Source organism: Trachemys scripta, chromosome 16 (genome assembly GCF_013100865.1).
Source record: "Trachemys scripta elegans isolate TJP31775 chromosome 16, CAS_Tse_1.0, whole genome shotgun sequence".
Lineage (NCBI taxonomy): Eukaryota > Metazoa > Chordata > Testudines > Emydidae > Trachemys > Trachemys scripta.
The window spans coordinates 5,102,713-5,122,760 of NC_048313.1; the positions used below are offsets into that span (position 1 = coordinate 5,102,713).

At 57.4% G+C, this 20,048-nt stretch overlaps 1 protein-coding gene across 1 annotated transcript in view; it reads left to right on the forward strand.

Annotated features, from left to right (window-relative positions):
• Positions 1 to 2,047: 2,047 nt before the first annotated feature.
• The window catches only part of PRKD2 (protein kinase D2), a 30,087-nt gene continuing 12,086 nt past the window's right edge, over positions 2,048 to 20,048 (forward strand). Inside the window, exons 1-8 of the mRNA XM_034792891.1 lie at positions 2,048 to 2,450; positions 12,894 to 13,032; positions 14,519 to 14,650; positions 15,533 to 15,687; positions 16,214 to 16,415; positions 17,303 to 17,383; positions 17,664 to 17,805; positions 18,187 to 18,304. Of these exons, the coding sequence (XP_034648782.1) occupies positions 2,217 to 2,450; positions 12,894 to 13,032; positions 14,519 to 14,650; positions 15,533 to 15,687; positions 16,214 to 16,415; positions 17,303 to 17,383; positions 17,664 to 17,805; positions 18,187 to 18,304 (1,203 nt within the window). The 5' untranslated portion in view covers positions 2,048 to 2,216. The remainder of the gene's footprint in view (positions 2,451 to 12,893; positions 13,033 to 14,518; positions 14,651 to 15,532; positions 15,688 to 16,213; positions 16,416 to 17,302; positions 17,384 to 17,663; positions 17,806 to 18,186; positions 18,305 to 20,048) is intronic.

Genomic DNA, 20,048 nt, shown 5'->3' on the forward strand with positions numbered 1-20,048 from the left:
GAGCGGGGCCTCAGGAGACCTGGGTTCTGTCCCCAGCTCTGCCCTACTGGGTGAGTCACTTCCCTGCTGTGCCTCAGTTTCTCCATAGGGAGAACGACACTGACACCTTGCTGGCTGGCAAGCACTATAGAAGAGCTGGGGAGTGACAGGTTGTAGGCAGCTCCGTGCCAGCCTGTGTCAATGCTGTTCATTCTGCAAATATTTGGCTGCCCTAGATTGGAATAGCGGGTTTGGTTCCGTTTGCTCCCGTTTGCTCCAAAGGGGAGCCGACACATAGCAGGGGCCAGAGCGAAGTAAAGACCAGGAAGACTGAAAGAGGTGTCAGTCCACATCCAGATCGGGCTGACCCGAGAGTTCGTCCTGCTCCCCCGCAGCCTCAGACCTGGCTCATGTCCAGCGGCCGGCATGCTCCACCTCTGACAATGTTTGAAGCCGGTGGGTTTCAGACAGATCTGCTCTAGGAATTATTGTGGGGATGTTCTCTGGCCTTGGGATCTATGAAAATCCTCCTGTTGCAGGACGTGAACCAAAGTCTCCGTGATGGGGTCAAGAGGTAACTTTCCTGCTGGGCAGGTTATTTCTTCATTGCCCACCAGGGGGCACCTTCCTCTGCAACAGCTGGTGCCAGGGCCCTGAAGGAGATGGGATACTGGGGTAGATGGGCCTTTGGCCTAATCCCTACTTCCTTCCCCTTATGTGAACACTCGCTCAGCAGCGCTCACGCTAGGAACATCTCCAGGCGCCTCTGCTCTGTCCCCTCCCAGGCCTAGGCAGTCACGGCTCCAGCCCCCAGGTCTCTGTGGGTGGGGGAGCTCCCAGCCCCTCCAGCACTGGGTGGCAGGATGTTTGTCTAAGGCAGGCCACGCAGAGACGAGAGCAGCAGTGAGTGGCTCTTCTGAGCCCTGGAGGGGGAGTAGGGATTATGTGTCCACCTCCCTTCCTCCCCTTGCCACCTTCCTGGGGAAAGGGGGAGGGGGTATGGGGACCCAGAGACGGGGGTCCCCGATGGGGAAGGATGGTCACATTAGAGCTTCTTCCAGGGTCCTGGCTGTGTTGACAAGTGCCATGTACAGATGTGCAACCCCATGCCTCTACATGTTTGTGCAATCGTGCCCCTGCGCATGCGTGTGCCAACACATGTACAAACACACACTGCACACAGACATGAGCAAACACCTCTGCAACCATGCCCAGCACTCCTCCATGGGCAAACACACAGGTGCACCCAACGGGCAACTCTGCCAGCACGCTGATATCACACACATGGGCTGGAGCAGATCAGAGAATCTGGCCTCTGGTCTCTCTCATCCTCACGCCTAGCACTGGCCACTGCCTTGTCCCCCGCGCTCTCCCCACTGAGGTGACGGCCTGAGAGCCTTCTCCGCTGCAGCCCCTACCCGCTGCAGGAGCCTCCCTGGACTCGCTTGGCTGCAGCCCATCTCCCCCGTCCTTCTAGGGATGCCCGGGGAGAGGCAGAAGGGTGCAGGCAGGACCCCAAACCACGGGCAGAGGGATCAGGCTCCCTGGTGCCAGCAGGAGGCGCTCTCCCCAGCGGGGGGGGGCACTGATAGCGCAGACGGGAGAGGGGGGGTCCCCAGGCTGAGTGGCGGGTGGTCCCAGCAGGGGGCGCTCTCTCTAGGGCAGCGGGGCACTGACGGGGTGGGATGTTCCCCCAGCAGAAGGGGGAACACAGGAGAGGGAACTGTCCGCTGCCCCTCCCCTCAGCGCCTTGTTTAGTGGGGGACTCCAGGCACCCATGGAGACAGACGGGGCGGGCTGCCCCCCATCTGCCTCCAGTGGGAGGCAGCAGGAGAAGTAGGGGGCGTCTGGGGCGCCCCGCCGCGCTCTCCCGGGGCGGGGTGTGGAGAGAGGTGTGGGGGGGGAAAGAGTCGTCTGACTTCATCCCCGGAGCTCGCCATTGGCCCCGCGGCCCGTCACTCACGGCACTTCCTCCTCAGTCCCGGCCGCCCGTAAAGTTTGGGGGCAAGAAAAAGAAAGAAGCGGCGGAGAAGAGCAAGAGGCGCCGGCCGGGTCCCCGTGCGCCCCCGGCCGTGCCAGCGCCCGTGCGCTCCGGCCGTGCGCCCCCAGCCGTGCCAGCGCCCGTGCGCCGCGCCCCTCGGGGATGCGCTGCCCCCATCGGATGTGACAGCCAGACCCGGACGCCTGGGCTCGGGGTGCAGGGGCGGGGGAGTCTGTGCGTCTCTCCGGGGGGCTCCATGGCCTCCCCACCCGCCTGCGCTGGCCCCCCGGCTCTCCCCTCTTCCCCCGGGACCTCGGGAGGCTGCCTGGTAGCCCCGGAGCCCGCGCCGCTGGCGCCTGGGTCCTGCGCCGCTTGCCAAGGGGTCTCCTTCCATCTCCAGATCGGGCTGACCCGGGAGTTTGTTCTGCTCCCCGCGGCCTCGGACCTAGCTCATGTCAAGCAGCTGGCGTGCTCCATAGTGGATCAGAAGGTAAAGGGGGTGGGGGTGGGGGGGGGGGGGGGGGGAGGGCGCGGGGGGGGGGGGGGGGCGGTCTGGGGGGCAGGCGCTGCCGGAGGGACCAGATAACTCCGGGCCCAAGAGGCGGGAGAGGCTCTGTCGCTCTCTGTGTGTTTAATTGTGTCTAGATCGTCCTGTGTGTGTGTGTTTGTGATTCTAAATTGGTGTGTGTGTGTGAGAGAGAGAGGCCATGTGTGATTGCATATTGTGTGTATGTGATTGTGTGGTGTGTGTATGATTGTGGTGTGTGACTGCGATTGCAAGTTGTGTGTATGATTGCGGGGTCTGTGTGTGACTGCGATTGTGTGTTGTGGGTATGATTGTGGTGTGTGACTGCGATTGCAAGTTGTGGGTATGATTTGCGGGGTCTGTGTGTGACTGCGATTGTGTGTTGTGGGTATGATTGTGGTGTGTGACTGCGATTGTGTGTTGTGGGTATGATTGCGGGGTCTGTGCATGACTGCGATTGTGTGTTGCATGATTGCGTATCTGTATTGTGAGTGTGTGACTGATTGCATGTTGTGTGTATGATCGTGGTGTGTGTGTATGACTCTGTGCGATTGCGCGTTGTGGGTATGATTGTGGTGCATGTGGCAAGAGTGTTTGCATGACTGTGCCTCTGTATCAAGACTTAATGTGTGTGCCTGGAATTGCGTGCCTCCACATGGGTGTGTGTCTGGGAGCCTGCCTGTATCAGCTGCGTGGGCTGGGAAGGGTTAACTGCAGTTGTGGTGTTTTGATGCTTTACTGTGCATGGTGGAGGAACAGGCAGGCCTGGGACAGGGATCGATGGGGAAGGAAGTGGTGCGCAGAGGGGAGATGGGAAGCTGTGTGGGGGTAGATAGGGTAATGAAGCCGGGCAGTGGGGCCAGACTCTGGGTTGGGGCTGGGTCCCATCTCTGCCTGACTCCCCCCATCGGGGTGGGGGTTTCATTTGGTTGGAAATGGCAACTTTTGAGGTTTAAGCTCTGAGTTCGGCGCTCCTCGTCCTCCCCCAGGTAAGGGGGTCCTCCGGCCCCCGCTCCCCAAAACAGCAGGACTTCAGCCAGCAAGTGGAAACTCTGCCCGTGACTCCTTGCCTGACAGGAAAGGGATGAGGTTTTCCAGCTCCCAGGGGCCCAGCTGGGTTCATGGAAGCCCATAGGACGAGGCAGACCTGAGGGGACCCCTCCATCCGCGTTCTGGGGGGGTGACAGGGAAGGAGCTTTGGGGCCAGGGTCTGGTCTGGGTGCTTGGAGGTCTGGGAGTTCAGGGCTGGGTATCCGTGCTGGGAGTTTGGGTCTGGGTGATGAAGATTCTGCAGTTCGTGTTTCAGGGACACCCTTGATTGCTTGATTCCCAGTAACGAGCTCCAGGACTGACCTCCCCTCACATATCCACACATGTCGTCCATCCGTCCCCCCCCCCCCGCGCTGGTGTCCTTCTCCCCTTCGCCTGGGATCTTGGGGCACAGGCTGTGGAGGCCTAAAGGGACGGGGAGCAGAGGGATGCATCATGAACCTATTTCATGCCCTCCCCGCCCCTGGTCCAAACTCTGTGCTGTTGGGGTTACCTTTCCAGTTGAATCTGCAGTCCCTGCACGGGAGCCATCAGGGCTGGGAAGCAGGGGAGACCCCAGTGGCTGGGGATGAGTCTCCCGCTCCCCCCCACTGTCTGGGGAAAGGGCCCCGTCTCCCTCTGCTGGATCTCTTAGCTGGACCCCAGTTATACCCTGTCCCAGAGCCTGGGCAAGGAGCTACTTAGTGGCTGGCTCAGACGCCATTCGTCAGAACTGATCCAGTGACTGGCGGGGGGGGTGGGAACAGGATTGGGAGCCTGGACTCCTGGGTTCTATCCCCAGCTGTGGGAGGGAAGTGGAGGCTAGTGGTTAGAGCAGGGAGGAGGGGCTAGATGTCAGGACTCCTGGGTTCTGTCCCCCAGCTCTGGGGTTTAATGTGGCCTTGCATTCAGCACAGGAGACTGTAAGGCCTTGGGCAAGTCGTGTCCTCTCTCTCTCTGCTCTCCTTGTACTCTACTGGGCTTTGAGATCCATGGATGCGCAGTGCCACTGAAGAGTTGTGTTACTGTCTGTAGGGGGCACTCTCCCTTGGATGCAGTATAGGGGCATCGCCTGGAGGCCCCAGGCAGGGATCAGCCCCAGCCTGGTGCTAGGGGTTAGGGTGCTGCTGGAGGCGCTGTCTGCTATAGGAAATGCAAAAGCCAGGCCATGATTGCTTGTGGTTATTAAAGCTCCCACGGCTGCTTTTCACAAGGGAAGGGCTCAGGTCTCCTGGCTAAATTCCAGTCTGGGTAATTGTCTTCCACTTCCTTAAATTCCTGCCTGTAGTTTCAGTTTGGCTCATGCTTCACTTCCTCCGTTCTGAACCATAGAGAGTTTGTGTGGCTGTTAAAGAGCTGCTGCGCCTCACCCCAGAGGTGGCTGCATTTCAGTGCTGGGCGTGGGAGCCCTGTATAGAGATCCATCGTGCTCCACCCCAAAGGTGGCTGCATTTCAGTGCCAGTGTTTAAATTTTGCTTGGTGCTTTGTGGATCCTCAAGGGCCCGTAGAAATATGAGCGTGCCGGTTACTAGGCCTTGCCCTGATCTTGATCTAGCCTTGAATAGAGGGCCGGTCCCTGATGCATGAGCTGGCCCAGAGAAGAGCTCCCTCCCTTCGGGTTTATTGCCTGCTGTTATGTGCCTGCTTCCTGCAGATCAGTAACAGTTTTGGCAGCAGCTGGGAGAAGGGAAAGCGTGACTCAGGGATTAACCCTTGGCTGGCCAGCCCAGGAGGAGGAGAAAAAGGCTGGGTTTGACCATCCTAGCTCTTTGGAGATGCCCTAGAGCGATCCAGCTAGCCTTGTCACTGGGGTGTGTGTGATTGTTCCCACTTCCCCTGGCAATACCGCTCCCCCCAAGTCTTTTCTTCTGGTGGGTCTACAAGGGGAGCAGAATGGGGCATCAGAATCGCACACCCCCCTGCTCTCGCAAGACACCTTCTGCCCCCCAGACCTGCCTCCCTAGCTGGAAATCCATTCCCTGCCTCCAGAGACAGAGGAGTGAGGGAGGGAGACAGGCTGCTCCCCCAGGCTTGCACTGGGGTGTGGTATCACAGGGGGGCTGGGATCCACCCCCTGCAACCTTGGGAAGGCCCCTAGGGGATGTGAAGAGGGGATTCGCCAGGCTGCAGCTGCTTTTGTCTCTTAGGGGGCTGCCACGCTCCACCCCAGAGGGGGCTGCATTTCGGTGCTTGGAGGAGATTCCCCATAGCTTACCAGGGACAAGGCATGAACCATGCGCACGTACTGTCCCCCCCCTTCCCCGCCCCCCCGATCAGTTGTCCGTATTTTGGAGCAGGGACTGTCTGTCCTGTGCCAAGCGCTGCACAGACACAGTGAGGGCCGAGGCTGTGGCTGGGCTCTTAGGCACTACCGCAATACAGCTAATAGCAATAAAAATGTACAGCGCCTAGCGCAATGAGGTCCTGGTCCAGGAGTGGGGCACCTAGATACTACCATAATACATCTAATAGTTATACAATACAATACAGAGTAAAACAGCCTCTAGCACAATGGGTTCCTGATGTCTGACTGGGTGCTACCATAATACACCTAATAATTAGGATCACCTGGGCATTGGCAGATCTACCACAGGCTGGGTCCTATTGGAGTGGGGGGCACTGAACCAAGGTAGAAAGAAGAGCTCTTGGGGGGCCTTCAAGAGACCAGACACGTTGTGAGGAGCAAGGCCCCGCTGGCCTCGTCTCCCAGCTTTGAATCTGTAGCTAACTGGGGAGGACTTTGAATTCCTGGGATGTTATCAGGGACTGGGCCCTGCCCATGGAAAACGCTCTGGCCCAGCGTGCCTGTGTATGGCTGCCCTCTGCTGGGCGGCATCAGAACCGCTCACTCATGTGTCATAGCCTCGCTGCTCGTGGAGATTCTCCAGCGGTGCTGGGCTTTCTGGGCAGGGAGCCGGGGTTCTGTCCTTGCTGCTGTCGTGAGGTCGGGAGGCCAAAGTCTTGGGAGGCTACAGGTTTTGTACGTTACATGAGACAGCAGGAATGGGAGTGAAGCGTCATGACAGGTGAGGGCTGGAGGGTCTTTCAGGCTGCTAGATTTTAACCCTTTTGGACTGGAAAATATGATCTACAAATCCAGATCTAGGTGAAGTGTCTTTTTAAAACAGTAATACTCCAAACCATTTCTTGCCGTATTTTTTTTTTTTTTAAATCCTGTTTGTACAAATATCAAACCTTAGATTTTAGGCCTCAAAAGAGGCCAAGTATCCCTAGTAAATAATTATTATTGAACAGAATGTGGTAGCACGTAGAGATGTCTAGTTTGTGCCTCATTGTGTCAGGTGCTGTACAAAACATGGCAGAAACAGCAAGTCTCTGCCCCGGAGAGCTTGCAGTGTAAAAGACTCGACCTACCAGCAGGGTGAGACCTAATTAATATAGCTTCTAAGTGGTTACTATAGTATTAATGTAGCTAAATAATTAGTAGAGCTACTCATTATCTTCTCTTTTGCTCACACTTCACCCAGAAATGATTCCAAATAAATTTACAATTCTTGCCATTGTATTGCCAATCTTGTGAGACTTTGGGTTTGTTCCCCCTCCCCCCATAAATCCCCAGCTGCAGGAGTCAGGTTATTACCCGCGAATCTCAGTTTACGTTTTTTTGGTTTTAAAATGTAAGTTCTTGGTTGTGGACAAAAGCTTGAAAATATGGGCCCTGAGATTCTATGATATCAGAAGGCAAATGAATAAACCCCAAATCTATTATTTAAAAAAAAAAACTCATGATTTTTTAAGACAGTCTCATGATTCTTGGGGCCTTTGTTTTATAAAGTGTGTATATAGGACACTTTATCCCTATGATCTATCTATCTACATGCAAACACCACCCACCCCTATTTTGTATCCATCCATCTGTCCTAATGTGGCCCTCATTACCACAGTACTGCACTCCTCACAATATTTAATGCATGTATGTCTGTAAATGCCTCTGCTTCTGGGGTGGAAGGAGCGCAGCTCTCTGAGTGCCATGGAGACACTGCCCAGTCGTGTGGGGTGGGGAAGTGAAGAACTCTTCCTCCCCTTACCCCTACAGGGAGGATTCAGGCTGGACAATTGTCCCGGCCCCAGGGCGGATTAGGTCTGACGCCGGCACGGGTCTAGCAGCCCGGCTCACAGTCATTGTCAGTCACAAGTGGGTGGGACCGTTGGTTTACGGGGGGTTCAGCTGTTCAACTCCCCCTGATTCACTAGGGAGGAAGTGCGCCTCCTACTGACCCACCAGCGCCGCTCCCTGCAGCCTGGGATCTATGGGCAGCCCGTGGCTCTTTGAACTTGGCGTCCTGTTAGGTGGGAGTTACCCTTAGTAGGCAAAAGGGCTCTGGGAGCCAGGACTCCTGGGTTCTTTCCCCAGCTCTGGCAGGGGAGCGGGGTTCAGTGGTTAGAGCAGGGTGGCTGGAATTCCTGGGTTCTTTCCCCAGCTCTGCTTCTGACTAACTCAGCATCCTTGGACAAGGCACTTGGCCTCTGCTGTTCCTCAGTTTCCTCCCTGTGTGGTGGCTCCTCACAGCCCCTGTCGCCCAGGCCAGAGCTGTTGTTGCTGCATGGAGGAGCCTGGCTCCTCAGAGGAGGAACCGGGGGGAGGTCGGGGGGAGTGCAGCGTCGGCACCTGCGCCCAGCCCTTCGCTGAACGCTCTGGGCCCCAGGCCAAGAGCCCTGCTTCTAACCACGTCCTGACAACAGGCAGCCAGCTGCAGCCGCAGAGCTGGGGCATGAGCCCGTTCCCCGAGGTCCCTCGTGGGCTCCTTGCCTCCCCGCTGCCTCCCCCCTGCCCAGAACCAACCAGGCCTTGGCCCTGTTCAACCCAGCTTGAGATACAGCTGACCCCAGCCCCTCCCCTTCTTGGCCCCAGCTCTCTGGGGCAGCCTTCCCTTCCTGTCTTCGGTGGCCCCCAGCCCAGTGGTATCTGGGCACCACACACTCTTGGGTGTATTTATCTTCATAAGCCCTCCTCTGAGGCAGGGTGGTGCTGTCCCCCCCCCATGTTATAGATGGGGAAACCGAGGCACGGAGGAGCTAAGTGACTTGTCCAAGGTTGCACAGAGGAGCTGTTGCAGAGCTGGAGACTGAACCCGGGGTCTCTCGAGTCATCGCCCAGCCCCTTCCCCACCTGGCCCTTCATGACTTTAGTCATGTCACCCCCTAAGCCCAGGGCACATCACGGTTACACCCCCCCACCATCCCAGCCCTGTGGCTCCTACTTCACGTCCCAAGATTCCCTGTGTTCTGCTCAGTAATACCCTGCCCCCACTTGCCCGCACCCGGGCACTGGCCTCGTCCGGAGCTTGTCTGGAAGGGTAAGAGGTTGAGGGAAGGGTTGTCTGTCTCCCTTCCCCTCCTTCCATCTGCAGTACCCTGTCTGTCCTCCTGTCCATCCTTCCACCCATCCACTGTCCGTCTGTCTCTCCATTTTATCCTCCTCTCCACCTTTCAACCTCCCTCTCTGCCCATCCACCCACGCTGGGGCTGGCTATCTCAGCGCAGGTCGGTCTGTGTCTCGGCCTCCTGGTCTCAAAGAGAGGAACCTGCTTTTCCGATTTGCCTGTCGCTGCAGCCGGCCTAGTTCTGTCCCTGCCAGCCTTGGGGATGTGCGCTGAGCTCTCCGGACAGCTCCCCCTGTGAGTGAGGGGTTTTATTGTCACTTGGCTCGTCATGAGAACGAGCTGGGCGGTTTTGGGGGGTGGGGGGGTGTCTCTGCAGGATCGCCATGGTGGCATTTTGGGTTCTCTGCAAAAGCTGAAGCGGGGTGGTTTGATCCGGGTCCCAGCACCTCTGAACCCGTCCTGGAGTGGGGAGTTGGGTTCAGAGAACCGTCCCCGTGTGTGTGGGGTGGGGGGGTGTTGGTGTTGGAGAGGGAAAAGGTGTCTTGCTCCCCTGAGCTGAGCTCGCAAGTTGGCTGATCAGGGTGCATCCGTGGGGGTGTGAGGCCACTCCTCCTCCTGGCGCCGATGGAGTGGAACGGGCCGGGCCCTGCTTGGGCAGGAGGAAGGAAGGAAGGGGCCGGAGATCAACTGGAACCAGATCGCTCCTCGCCGGGGCCATCTCAGAGCCAAAAATAACCCTGCAGATTTGCATAAGCAGCTGGAGGGAGAGCGCGTTAGCCCCTGTGTCCTGGCTGGCCTTTGTGGGCTCTGTTATCAGATGGAGGGGGTGGGGGGGCACCCTGCCAGCTGACACTGGGGGAGCCAGAGCACCCAGTCCCACTGTACCGCGGGGGAAACTGAGGCACGGGGGAGCTGACGTGAGTTGCCCAGGGAGTCTGTCTGCGGCAGAGCAGGGCCCTGCTGGGATAACACGTCCTCACCTAGCAGGCTTCCCCAGGCACCTGTGCATCAGACCCTCGTCCCCTCCTGGCCGGAGGAAGCCATCGGGGCAGCTGTGGGGCCTTTGGCCTGGGATCCTTTCTGTCTCCTCCAGACCCTTAAACACCCCATGTGCCAGCCCCATTTCCTGGCACCAGCGTTGCCTTGGGGATGGATCTGGGTGGGGAGCTCTCGGAGCAGATGCACTAATGGGTCGCCGGGCTCAGTCTTTCCTCCCCAGCTCCTGACCTTGGGTGGGACCCCCAAAGTCCAGGCTGGGCTCAGCAGTCATGGAAGGTACTGGGGGCAGCTAGAAGTTCGCAATAATGCAACCCCTGCTCCCCACTAGCTGCTGCAACTCCTGTGAGCTAGGGCTTCGAGCAGGGCGGGCTGGGAGCCAGGACTCCTGGGTTCTGTCCCCAGCTCTGAGAGAGGAGTGGGGGCCAATGGTTGGATGGGGGGGCAGGGCTGGGAGTCAGGACTCCTGGGTTCTATTTTGAGCTCTGTCATTGATTCGCTGTTTGATTTTGGGTAAGTCACTTGCCACCTCTGTGCTTTGGTTGCTGAATGCAGGCCTGGCTGCTTAACCAGCTGGGTGCTCCCGGCCCTCCCCCTCTGGCTCAGTAGTGGGTGGGGGGGTGTTGGGCTGTATATGCCCCCATGCAGAGGCGCACTGGCTTGGGGTGTTCCCTGCCAGCCAACAGGATAGGGAGCCGCCTTCTGCTGGATGTTAGGTCTGGTGAGCTGCGGGAGGGGCTCTGAAGAACGTAAGAACGGCCATCCTGGGTCAGACCAGTGGTCCATCTAGCCCAGTGTCCTGTCTTCCGACAGTGGCCAATGCCAGGTGCTTCAGAGGGAATGAACAGAACAGGTCATCAGCAAGTGATCCATCCCTTGTCGTCCAGTTTCAGCTTCTAGTAGATTTAGGGACACCAAGAGCATGGAGTTGCATCCCTGACCATCTTGGCTAATAGCCATGGAGGGATCTGTCCTTCAGGAACTGATCTCATTCTGTTTTAACCCAGTTATACTTTTGGCTTCACAACATCCCCTGGCAATGAGTTCCACAGGTTGACTGTGCGTTGTGTGAAGAAGCACTTCCTTTCGTTTGTTTTAAACCTGCTGCCTATTGATTTCATTGGGTGACCCCCTGGGTCTTGTTATCTGAAGTGGTAAATAACACTTCCCTAGTCATTTTCTTCACACCACTCATGATTTTATAGACCTCTGTCATATCCCCCGTAGTCATCTCTTTCCCAAACTAACCAGTCCCAATCTCCTCATATGGAAGCTGTTCCATACACTTAATCATTTTTGTTGCCCATCTTTGTACCTTTTCCAATCATCTCTCTTTTTTTGAGATGGGACGACCAGAACTGCATGTAGTATTCAAGGAATGGATGTACCATGGATTTCTATAGGGGTCTTATAATGTTCTCTGCCTTATTATCTGCATTTATCAACACTGAATTTCATCTGTCATTTTCTTGCCCAGTCACCCAGTTTGGTGAGATCCCTTTGTACCTCTTTGCAGTCTGCTATGGACTTAGCTATTTTGAGTAATTTTGTATTGTCTGCAAACTTTGCCACCTCACTGATCACCCCTTTTACCAGATTAGTTAGGAATATGTTGAACAGCACAGCCCAATACAGATCCTAGGAGGACCCTGCTATTTATCTCTCTCTACTGTGAAAACTGACTGTTTATTCCTACCCTTTATTTCCTGTCTTTTACCCAGTTACTGATTCATGAGAGGCTCTTCCCTCTTATCCCATGACTGCCTAAGAGCCTTTGGTGAGGGACCTAGTCAAAGGCTTTGTGAAAGTCCAAGTACACGGTGTCCACTGGATCATTCTTGTCTACATGTTTGTTGACACTCTCAAAAAATTCTAATAGATTGGTGAGGCATGATTTCCCATTACAAAAGCTGTGTTGACTCTTCCCAACATATCGTGTTCACCTGTGTGTCTGATAATTCTGTTCTTTACTCTAGTGTCAATCAATTTGCCTGGTCCTGAAGTTAGACTCAACCGGCCTGTAATCGCCTTGGTGTCACATTAGCTCTCTGCTGATTTAAGCGATAGGTTACCTACCATAGTTAGTAGTTCTGCAATTTCATATTTGAGCCCCTTCAAAACTCTGGGTCCTGGTGGCTTATTACTGTTTAATTTATCAGTTTGTTCTGAAACCTCCTCTATTGACATCTCAATCTAGGGCCGCTCCTCAGATTTGTCACTGAAAAAGCATGGCTCAGGTGTGGGAATCTTCCTCACATCTTCTGCAGTGAAGACCGATGCAAAGAATTCACCTAGCTTCTTCTCTGCAATGCCTTTGTCTTCCTTGAGTGCTCCTTTAGCACCTTGATTATCCAGTGGCCCCACTGATTGTTCGGCCCACTTCCTGCTTCTGATGTACCGACAAACAGTTTTGCTGCTAGTTTTTGAGTCCTTTGCTAGTTGCTCTTCAAATTCTGTCTTGGCCGGCCTAATTATACTTTTACACTTGACTTGCCAGAGTTTATGCTCCTTTCTGTTTTCCTCGGTTGGATTTGACTTCCAGTTTTGAAAAGATGTCTTTTTGTCTCTAGCTGCCTATTTCACTCTGCTGTGATGGCAGTTTTTGCATCCTTGTACTGGGTTTTTTTGGGGTGTGTGGGTGTGTGCATAAATTTAGTTTGAGCCTCTGTTATGGTGTTTTCAAAAAGTTTCCATGCAGCTTGCAGGCATTTCACCCTGATGACTGTTCCTTTTAATCTGTATTTAATTAGCCTCCTCGTTTTAGTGTAGTTCCCCCTTTTTGTAGTTAAATGCTGCTGTGGTGGGTTTCTTAGGTGTTTCCCTCCCTACATTGATGTTAAATTTAATCGCCATATGGTCTCTATCACCGAGTGGTTCAGCTGTATTTGCCTCTTGGACCGGATCCTGTGCACCACGTAGGGCTAAATTAAGAATTGCCTCCGCAGGGTATTTACCACATGGCTCTGCTGTGTCCCCCAGCACTGAGCCATGACCTCCCCGTCCCATGTCTCTCTGTCTGTTTGTCTGTCCTCACAGTTCCCAGAGTGCGGCTTCTACGGGCTCTATGACAAAATCCTGCTCTTCAAACATGACCTGTCGTCCGCCAACATCCTGCAGCTGGTGCGGGTGGCCGGAGACATCCAGGAGGGGGACTTGGTGGAGGTGGTGCTCTCAGGTAACACGCGCGGGTGTGTGGATGAGGGAGAGAGAGAAAAAGGGCTGTGTGGGTCTCTACACGCCTTCTGCCCCCTGTTGGAGGGGATGGGCCCTACTCTGTGTGTGTGTGTGTATGTGTCCGTCCCTGCTGCCCCCTGCTGGACAAGATGAGCCCTGCTGTGTGTGTGTGTGTGTGTGTGTGTGTGTCCCTGCCACCCCCTGCTGGAAGGGATGAGTCCCGCTCTGTGTGTGTGTGTGTGTGTGTGTGTGTGTGTGTGTGTGTGCGCACGTGCACATCCCTGCTGTCCCCTGTTGGAGGGGATGGGCCCTGCTCTGTGTGTGTGTGTGTCTGTCCCTGTTGCCCCCTGCTGGACAGGATGAGCCCTGCTGTGTGTGTGTGTGTGTGTGTGTGTGTCCCTGCTGTCCCCTGCTGGAGGGGATGAGCCCTGCTCTGTGTGTGTGACACCACAGCACACTTGCCATCCTTTCCTAGACGCTCACTAGCCCATCCGAGCTCTTCCCACGCAGCCCGCTCCGCACTGGCTCGCACCTGCCAGCGCCGTAGGTTGTCCAGATGCTGACCCTGTCCTGGTGGCGCTGTGAGGGCATTGCCAGCTTGTTCCCCAGCGCGCGGCAGCCGATCCTGACTCGGTGGCGGCGGCTGTGTTGCTTGCCCTGTGTTGGCAGAAGGCTGGGCGGACCGATGGGGTGCTGAGGGCTGGGCGGGGCAGAATGGGGCCGCCCCCGGGGCTGGCGAAGCGGGTGCTACACCGGCACGACGCTGCCCCTTGGCACGTTGCCGTACGACAGGCAGGGCCTGGTTTGGGATGCTTCATGGCTGGAGAGGACGGGACACAGTGCCACGGGGTGCTGGGAGATGGCAGGGGGACAGGACGTGTCTTGGTGCCTCTGGGAAGAGGCTGGGATATAGCGCCAGGTACCCAGGTACCCATCACGGCGTAGTCACTCCAGGGCTGTGGGTGGGTGGGGAGCTTCCCCATGCATGGCTGTGGGCCGTGCCCTGGCTCCCTGGCGCCATCGCTCTCCTCCGCTGCTCCCCGCCCACGGCTGCTTTCGCTCCTGCCGGTGCCCAGGTGCTGTTTTGAGTCAGGGCCGCCCGCGCGCGCCCCGGCAGGAAGTGGTTTGGGGGCCGGCTCCCTGGCACGAGACCTAGTGGGGGGAAGGGCAGGGGCGCGGCAGCTCCGAGGCCCGCGGTGATGACGTTTCCCCCACCGCCACCCCCCACAGGAAATCCTGCCCCGCGCCCGCCCAATCTGTGCCAGCGGCCCCCCTGTGTTAGAGAATCCCTTCTCGCCAGCAGGGGGCGCCCCTGGCACCAACAGGGGGGTCCGGCCACTGCCCAAAGCGGGGTGTTGGCTGTGGATTGTTACGGGGAGGTGGGCGCAGGGAAGTGGATCCAGCCGGGCCCACGCGCTCCCGGGGGCAGTCGGCGGGTCTGGACTGGGCCGTGCCGTTCCCTGAACTCCCTCCCTCTTGTCCGCCAGCCTCGGCCACCTTTGAGGATTTCCGGATACGTCCGCACGCCCTGAACGTGCATTCGTACCGTGCCCCGGCCTTCTGCGACCACTGCGGGGAAATGCTCTTCGGCCTCGTGCGCCAGGGCCTCAAGTGTGACGGTACGGAGCCCAGGGGGAGGGTGTGGGGGTGTCTCCCCATCTGAGCCCAAGGGTCTGGCTGACTCACGGGGGTGGGGAATAGGACACGGGGCCTTTCCCCTGTAGGCGATGCCGGCTCTGATCTGGCCCCAGGATGGGGGACTGGCTGGCACAGGGGGGTGGGGAGTGGCTGTTCGGTGATCCTTGTGTGTAATGAGTTGAGGGGGGGGGGTCTCAGCCCAGTTTGAAGGGAGTCCCACTGCACAAAACAGTAGGTGAGAAACAACCCAAACTGTCCACAAAGCCCCACAGACTGAGCAGACATAGGGTGGGGGCACTCCTATGCCCCTGGGGGGGCAATCTCTCTAGGGGGGGGGCACCCCTATGCCCCTGGGGGGCGATCTCTCTATTGTGGGGGCTGGCATCGCTTTTCACCCCCCAGGTCACCTCTGCCTGGCCTGCGGGGTTGGGGGGGCAGAGTGCCTGGCACTGGGGAGCTCTGCTTTTGACCTTGGGGGCACCGGCGCGTGGCTGTGGCCCCTTCGCCACATGCCCTGTCCCAGCCTCAGGACGCAGCCGGAGACGGAGTCATTTAGCATGTAGGTAATTAACCAACTTAATGCTTAACCTGGGCTCCAAGCCGTCCCGTTAAACCAGCGTCTCAGCCGGATCCACGCTGGGACCGCTGCCCAGAGCGGTGCCTCCTGCCTCCCCATCCGTCTGTCTCTCTTACACTTAGATCGTAGCCTCTGTGGGGGAGGACTGCCTTGGTCTTCGGACAGCGCCATGGGGCTCTGATCCCGCCATGGGTCCCTGATCCCACACTGGGACTCCCCCACCCCCGGGCCCTCCTGCCGCTCGTCCGGTCAGAAATGTGACACAGGCGGCTCCTCCATATTGCAGGTTGTGGCCTGAACTACCACAAGCGCTGCGCCTTCAACATCCCCAACAACTGCAGCGGGGCCCGTAAACGCCGCCTCTCGGCCACCTCGCTGGCCACCTCGCAGTCCCTGCGTCTCGCCACCTCCGAGTCCCTGCCCTGCGCCTCCGACGAGCTGGTAAGAGTCCCCGCAGGATGGGGATGGGGACCGCTCGGCTCTGCATCGTGGGCCAACCCCGGATATGGCGCTGGCCGTGCATCGTGGCCACCTGAGCTGTGTGTCAGGCCGCCTATACTGCCCGGCTCAGGGAGATTCTTCTCAGGCTGGAGGGGCAGGGTCTGGGTGCTGGGGATGGGAGCGGTCTGGGGTCCATCCTCACTACTGCTGGGTAGTTTAGAGCCGTGGCTGGCCATGACCAAGGAAGAGTGGGGGTGGGGGTGGATGGGCAGCCCCTGGGTGTCACAAGATCAGGTCTCGACCCAGCTCTCAATGTACTGGGTCCCCAGCTGGAAGTCCCGCCGCCCCGCCCCATGGCGGCGCTAACTGGCCCCCTCTGTGGCTGCTGCAGCGCCGGGTTGGCCATGGAACGTGACTCCCCCTCCCCCGTGGCTGGTAGAGGGCAGGGCACGGGGCCTGCGCTCTGGGGCACGGAGCTCTTGCCTCCATGGGTTATAATGCCCACTCTCCCTCACTCCCCCTGCAGAGCCGGAGCTCCATGGAGACCTTGCCCCGTCGGCTCACCAGCACCTCCTACATCGGGCGCCCCATCGAGCTGGACAAGCTGTTCCTGTCCAAGGTCAAGGTGCCCCACACCTTCCTCATCCACTCGTACACCCGCCCCACCGTCTGCCAGTTCTGCAAGAAGCTGCTCAAGGGACTCTTCCGCCAGGGCCTGCAGTGCAAAGGTGAGTGGGAAGGGAGAGCGGGGGTCAGGTGGGAATCTGCCATTCTCCAAGAAGGGCCAAGGTAAGGAGAGGGGAGCGCTGGGTGCACACGGCCGGTGGAACTCCCGGCCACTGGAAGGTCCAGTGGTGCAGCTGAATGTAAGAAGGGGCTGGATATTTCTATGGGAAAGGGCTTCCACTCTCATGCTTCAGGGCCTGGGATGAGTATCAGAGGGGACAGGAAGGAGATTCTGCCCACCCGCTCCACACCCACCCCTAAAAGGGAGGAGTGAATGTGCTTTCCTTTGAAGCTTTCTTAATTGGCTGCTGTTGAGAGGTGGGACACCAGGCTAGATGGGCCCATGGGGTCTGATCTCGGGTGGCAGGGCTGCCAGGAGACTGGCTATAGAACAGAAATGGCTCCACCCAGCTCTGAAATTGATTCTTATTTATTAGGTATATTATGGTAGTTCCAAGGGGCTCCTGTCATAGACCAGGACCCCCTTGTGCCAGGCCCTGTACAGGCAGCTACTCCTGGGGTGGGACGTGGCAGCTGTCTGACAGAGAACAGCAACAGCATACAACAATGAGGGGATGGGAAGTGGAGGAGAAGCCATCACCTGCAGGAGGGGGAGATTTCGGGAGGGACAGGAATGGACACGGCTGGTGGGGTTTGGCTGAGACCCTGGGGCTCGCAGCCTGGCTGGTGCAAGGAGTCGGGGAGGGGGTTTGTGTCTTGTTCTGCCATCTCCCCGGGAGGGTGGGGGCACTGTCCCTGCTGCTGCACAGCGCCCCCTGGTGAGACTGTGGGGTACTGCAGGATATTTTGGGAAGGGGGGCGGGACGGTGGAGAGACAGGGCCAGAGACCCCCATGTTGGCACCCCCCTGACGCTCACCCCTCTTTCAGACTGCAAGTTTAACTGCCACAAGCGCTGTGCCACCCGGGTGCCCAATGACTGCCTGGGCGAGACGCTCTTCAACGGTGGGGGTGAGTGGCAGTCGTGCGTGGGCGGAGGGGATGGTGGTGTCTTGGCGCTACTGCCCAGGGGCTGGGGAGGGGGACGGGACTGGGGGTGGGGATCGAGCCCTAGCCCTGGCTCATACAGCGTGTGGGCTGCAAGACGAGTCTCCTTCGTCCCCTGCCCGCCCAAGGGCTGGGATCCCAGCGTGGCAGGGTCCTGGGGGCAGTTCTGGACACCCGGGGCTGCAGCCTGGCACCGGCAGGGCCTCCCGGTGCCGTTCCCACGGACTCTGGTCTTCCCCCCCAGACGTGCCCATGGAAGATGCCAGCGATCTGAGCGATGCCGACAAGAACTCGCTGATGGACGAATCGGACGACTCGGGCATCATCCCCGGCTCCCACTCTGAGAATGAGCTCTGCGGAGGGGACGACGCCAGCAAATCCCAGGGGTACAGCCCTGCCCCCCTGAATTGCCCCTGCCCCTCCCTCCCCAGAAGCCTAGGCCAGAGTCCCCCTGGCTTCAGGCTACCAAGAGCTGGCAGCTGTGTTTCCTGGTGTGGGGAGCAAATGTCCCCTGACCACTTCACCTCTGGGTCTGGGGGACCTTCCCTGGGATTTCCTGTCCCCCCCCCCCCCCCCCCAACTCTGATGACCCTCAGTCCTGACCCACAGCCCCCCCAGCTCTGGGTTCCCCCCGGTTCCCACAGTGCTGTCCTTCCCCCTCAGTCCTGACCCACAGCCCCAGCCCCGAGGTTCCCTGCCTCCACCCCCCCCACCCCCCCCGCCAACCTGTCCCGGCGTTCTTTCCCCCCCCCCCCCCCCCCCCCCAGCTCCATGGGCTACATCCCGCTGATGCGGGTGGTGCAGTCGGTGAGGCACACGACCCGGAGGTCGAGCACGGCGCTGAAGGAAGGCTGGGTGGTTCACTGTAGCAGCAAAGACACCCTGGTGAGTGGGGGCCAGTTCCTCTGGGGAAGCCAGGCTCAAGAGCTGGCGGGAATGGGACGCTAAACTGTATTATACTGCACCGCCACCAGGTGGTGCGGTGAGTAAAATATCCTATTTAAGCTAACCTCAGCTGTCCCCGATGGACGCAGCCGGGGTGGGTAAGTGAGCTCCGCAGGCCAGATCGGGTACCGGAGGATGAGGAGGTGCCAGGAGTGGAACTAAGAACAGAAACAGAAGAATCAGCAGCCAAGGTTGCAGGCAGAAAAAAACAGAAAGTTGCAGGATCTCCTCAACATGCCCCTCTTCAAAGCCCCACAGAACTTTATCTTTGACAAACCTTCACACTGGAGAGACTGGAAACAACTGGTTCCCCCCCCCCTCCACTACAGAAGGGATGTGGACAAATTGGAGAGAGTCCAGCGGAGGGCAACGAAAATGATTAGGGGGCTGGAGCACATGACTTATGAGGAGAGGCTGAGGGAACTGGGATGTTTAGTCTGCAGAAGAGAAGAGTGAGGGGGGATTTGATAGCTGCTTTCAACTACCTGAAGGGGGGTTCCAAAGAGGATGGAGCTCGGCTGTTCTCAGTGGTGGCAGATGACAGAACAAGGAGCAATGGTCTCAAGTTGCAGTGGGGGAGGTCTAGGTTCGATATTAGGAAACACTATTTCACTAGGAGGGTGGTGAAGCACTGGAATGGGTTCCCTAGGGAGGTGGTGGAATCTCCTTCCTTAGAAGTTTTTAAGGCCCGGCTTGACAAAGCCCTGGCTGGGATGATTTAGTTGGGAATTGGTCCTGCTTTGAGCAGGGGGTTGGACTAGATGACCTCCTGAGGTCCCTTCCAACCCTGATATTCTATGATTCTAAGATTTTACAAGATCTCGCATTGCTGCCAAGCTCCAAAAAGAAACTGGAGATATCCAGCTACCGTCTTTAATGTGTGCTACGGGGAAGCAGGCAGAGCATGTCTTTAAATCCTTTGACGTTAGTGAAGCCAGTCACAGAGATGATGGTGGAAAGGTTCTGGCTGTGTTTGATGCATGCTGTATACCTCGGAGAAAAGTGGTGTATAAAAGAGTATGTTTCCACTGGAGAATTTAAGAACCACAGGGAAATGTTGAAAGTTTTTTTAAGAGCTCTGCATGCATTGGCTGAAAACTGTGTTTCTGGGAATGCAAAACATGAAAATATCAAAGACAGGCTTGTTGTTGGGTGAACCGATAAAAATCTTTCCCAGCAGCTACGATTGAGGAGAGATTTAACCCTAGCCGCAGCTATCCAGAGAGCAAAACAGTCAGAATTAGTCACACATCAGAACAAAAGGCAGGAGCAACTTGAAAAACCTAAAAGTAGCTTCGGCTCGGTCTGCACTGTGATGATGCATGTCCAGCTAGAGGTGCATGGTGTAATAATTGCACCAAATAGGGACATTTTACAGCTGTTTGCTGCACCAAAGCAGTCATAGACTATCAGGGTTGGAAGGGACCTCAGGAGGTCATCTAGTCCAACCCCCTGCTCAAAGCAGGACCAATCCCCAACTAAATTCCCAAATCCCTAAATGGCCCCCTCAAGGATTGAACTCACAACGCTGGGTTTAGTAGACCAATGCTCAAACCACTGAGCTATCCCTGCCCCCAGTCTTGGATTTGACTTGTATTACAGACAATCAAGAAACATGGCTTCTGGGATCTATCACTCGTGATGACGTAGAGCCTGCCTGGAGAATGAAATTGAATACTCGTGG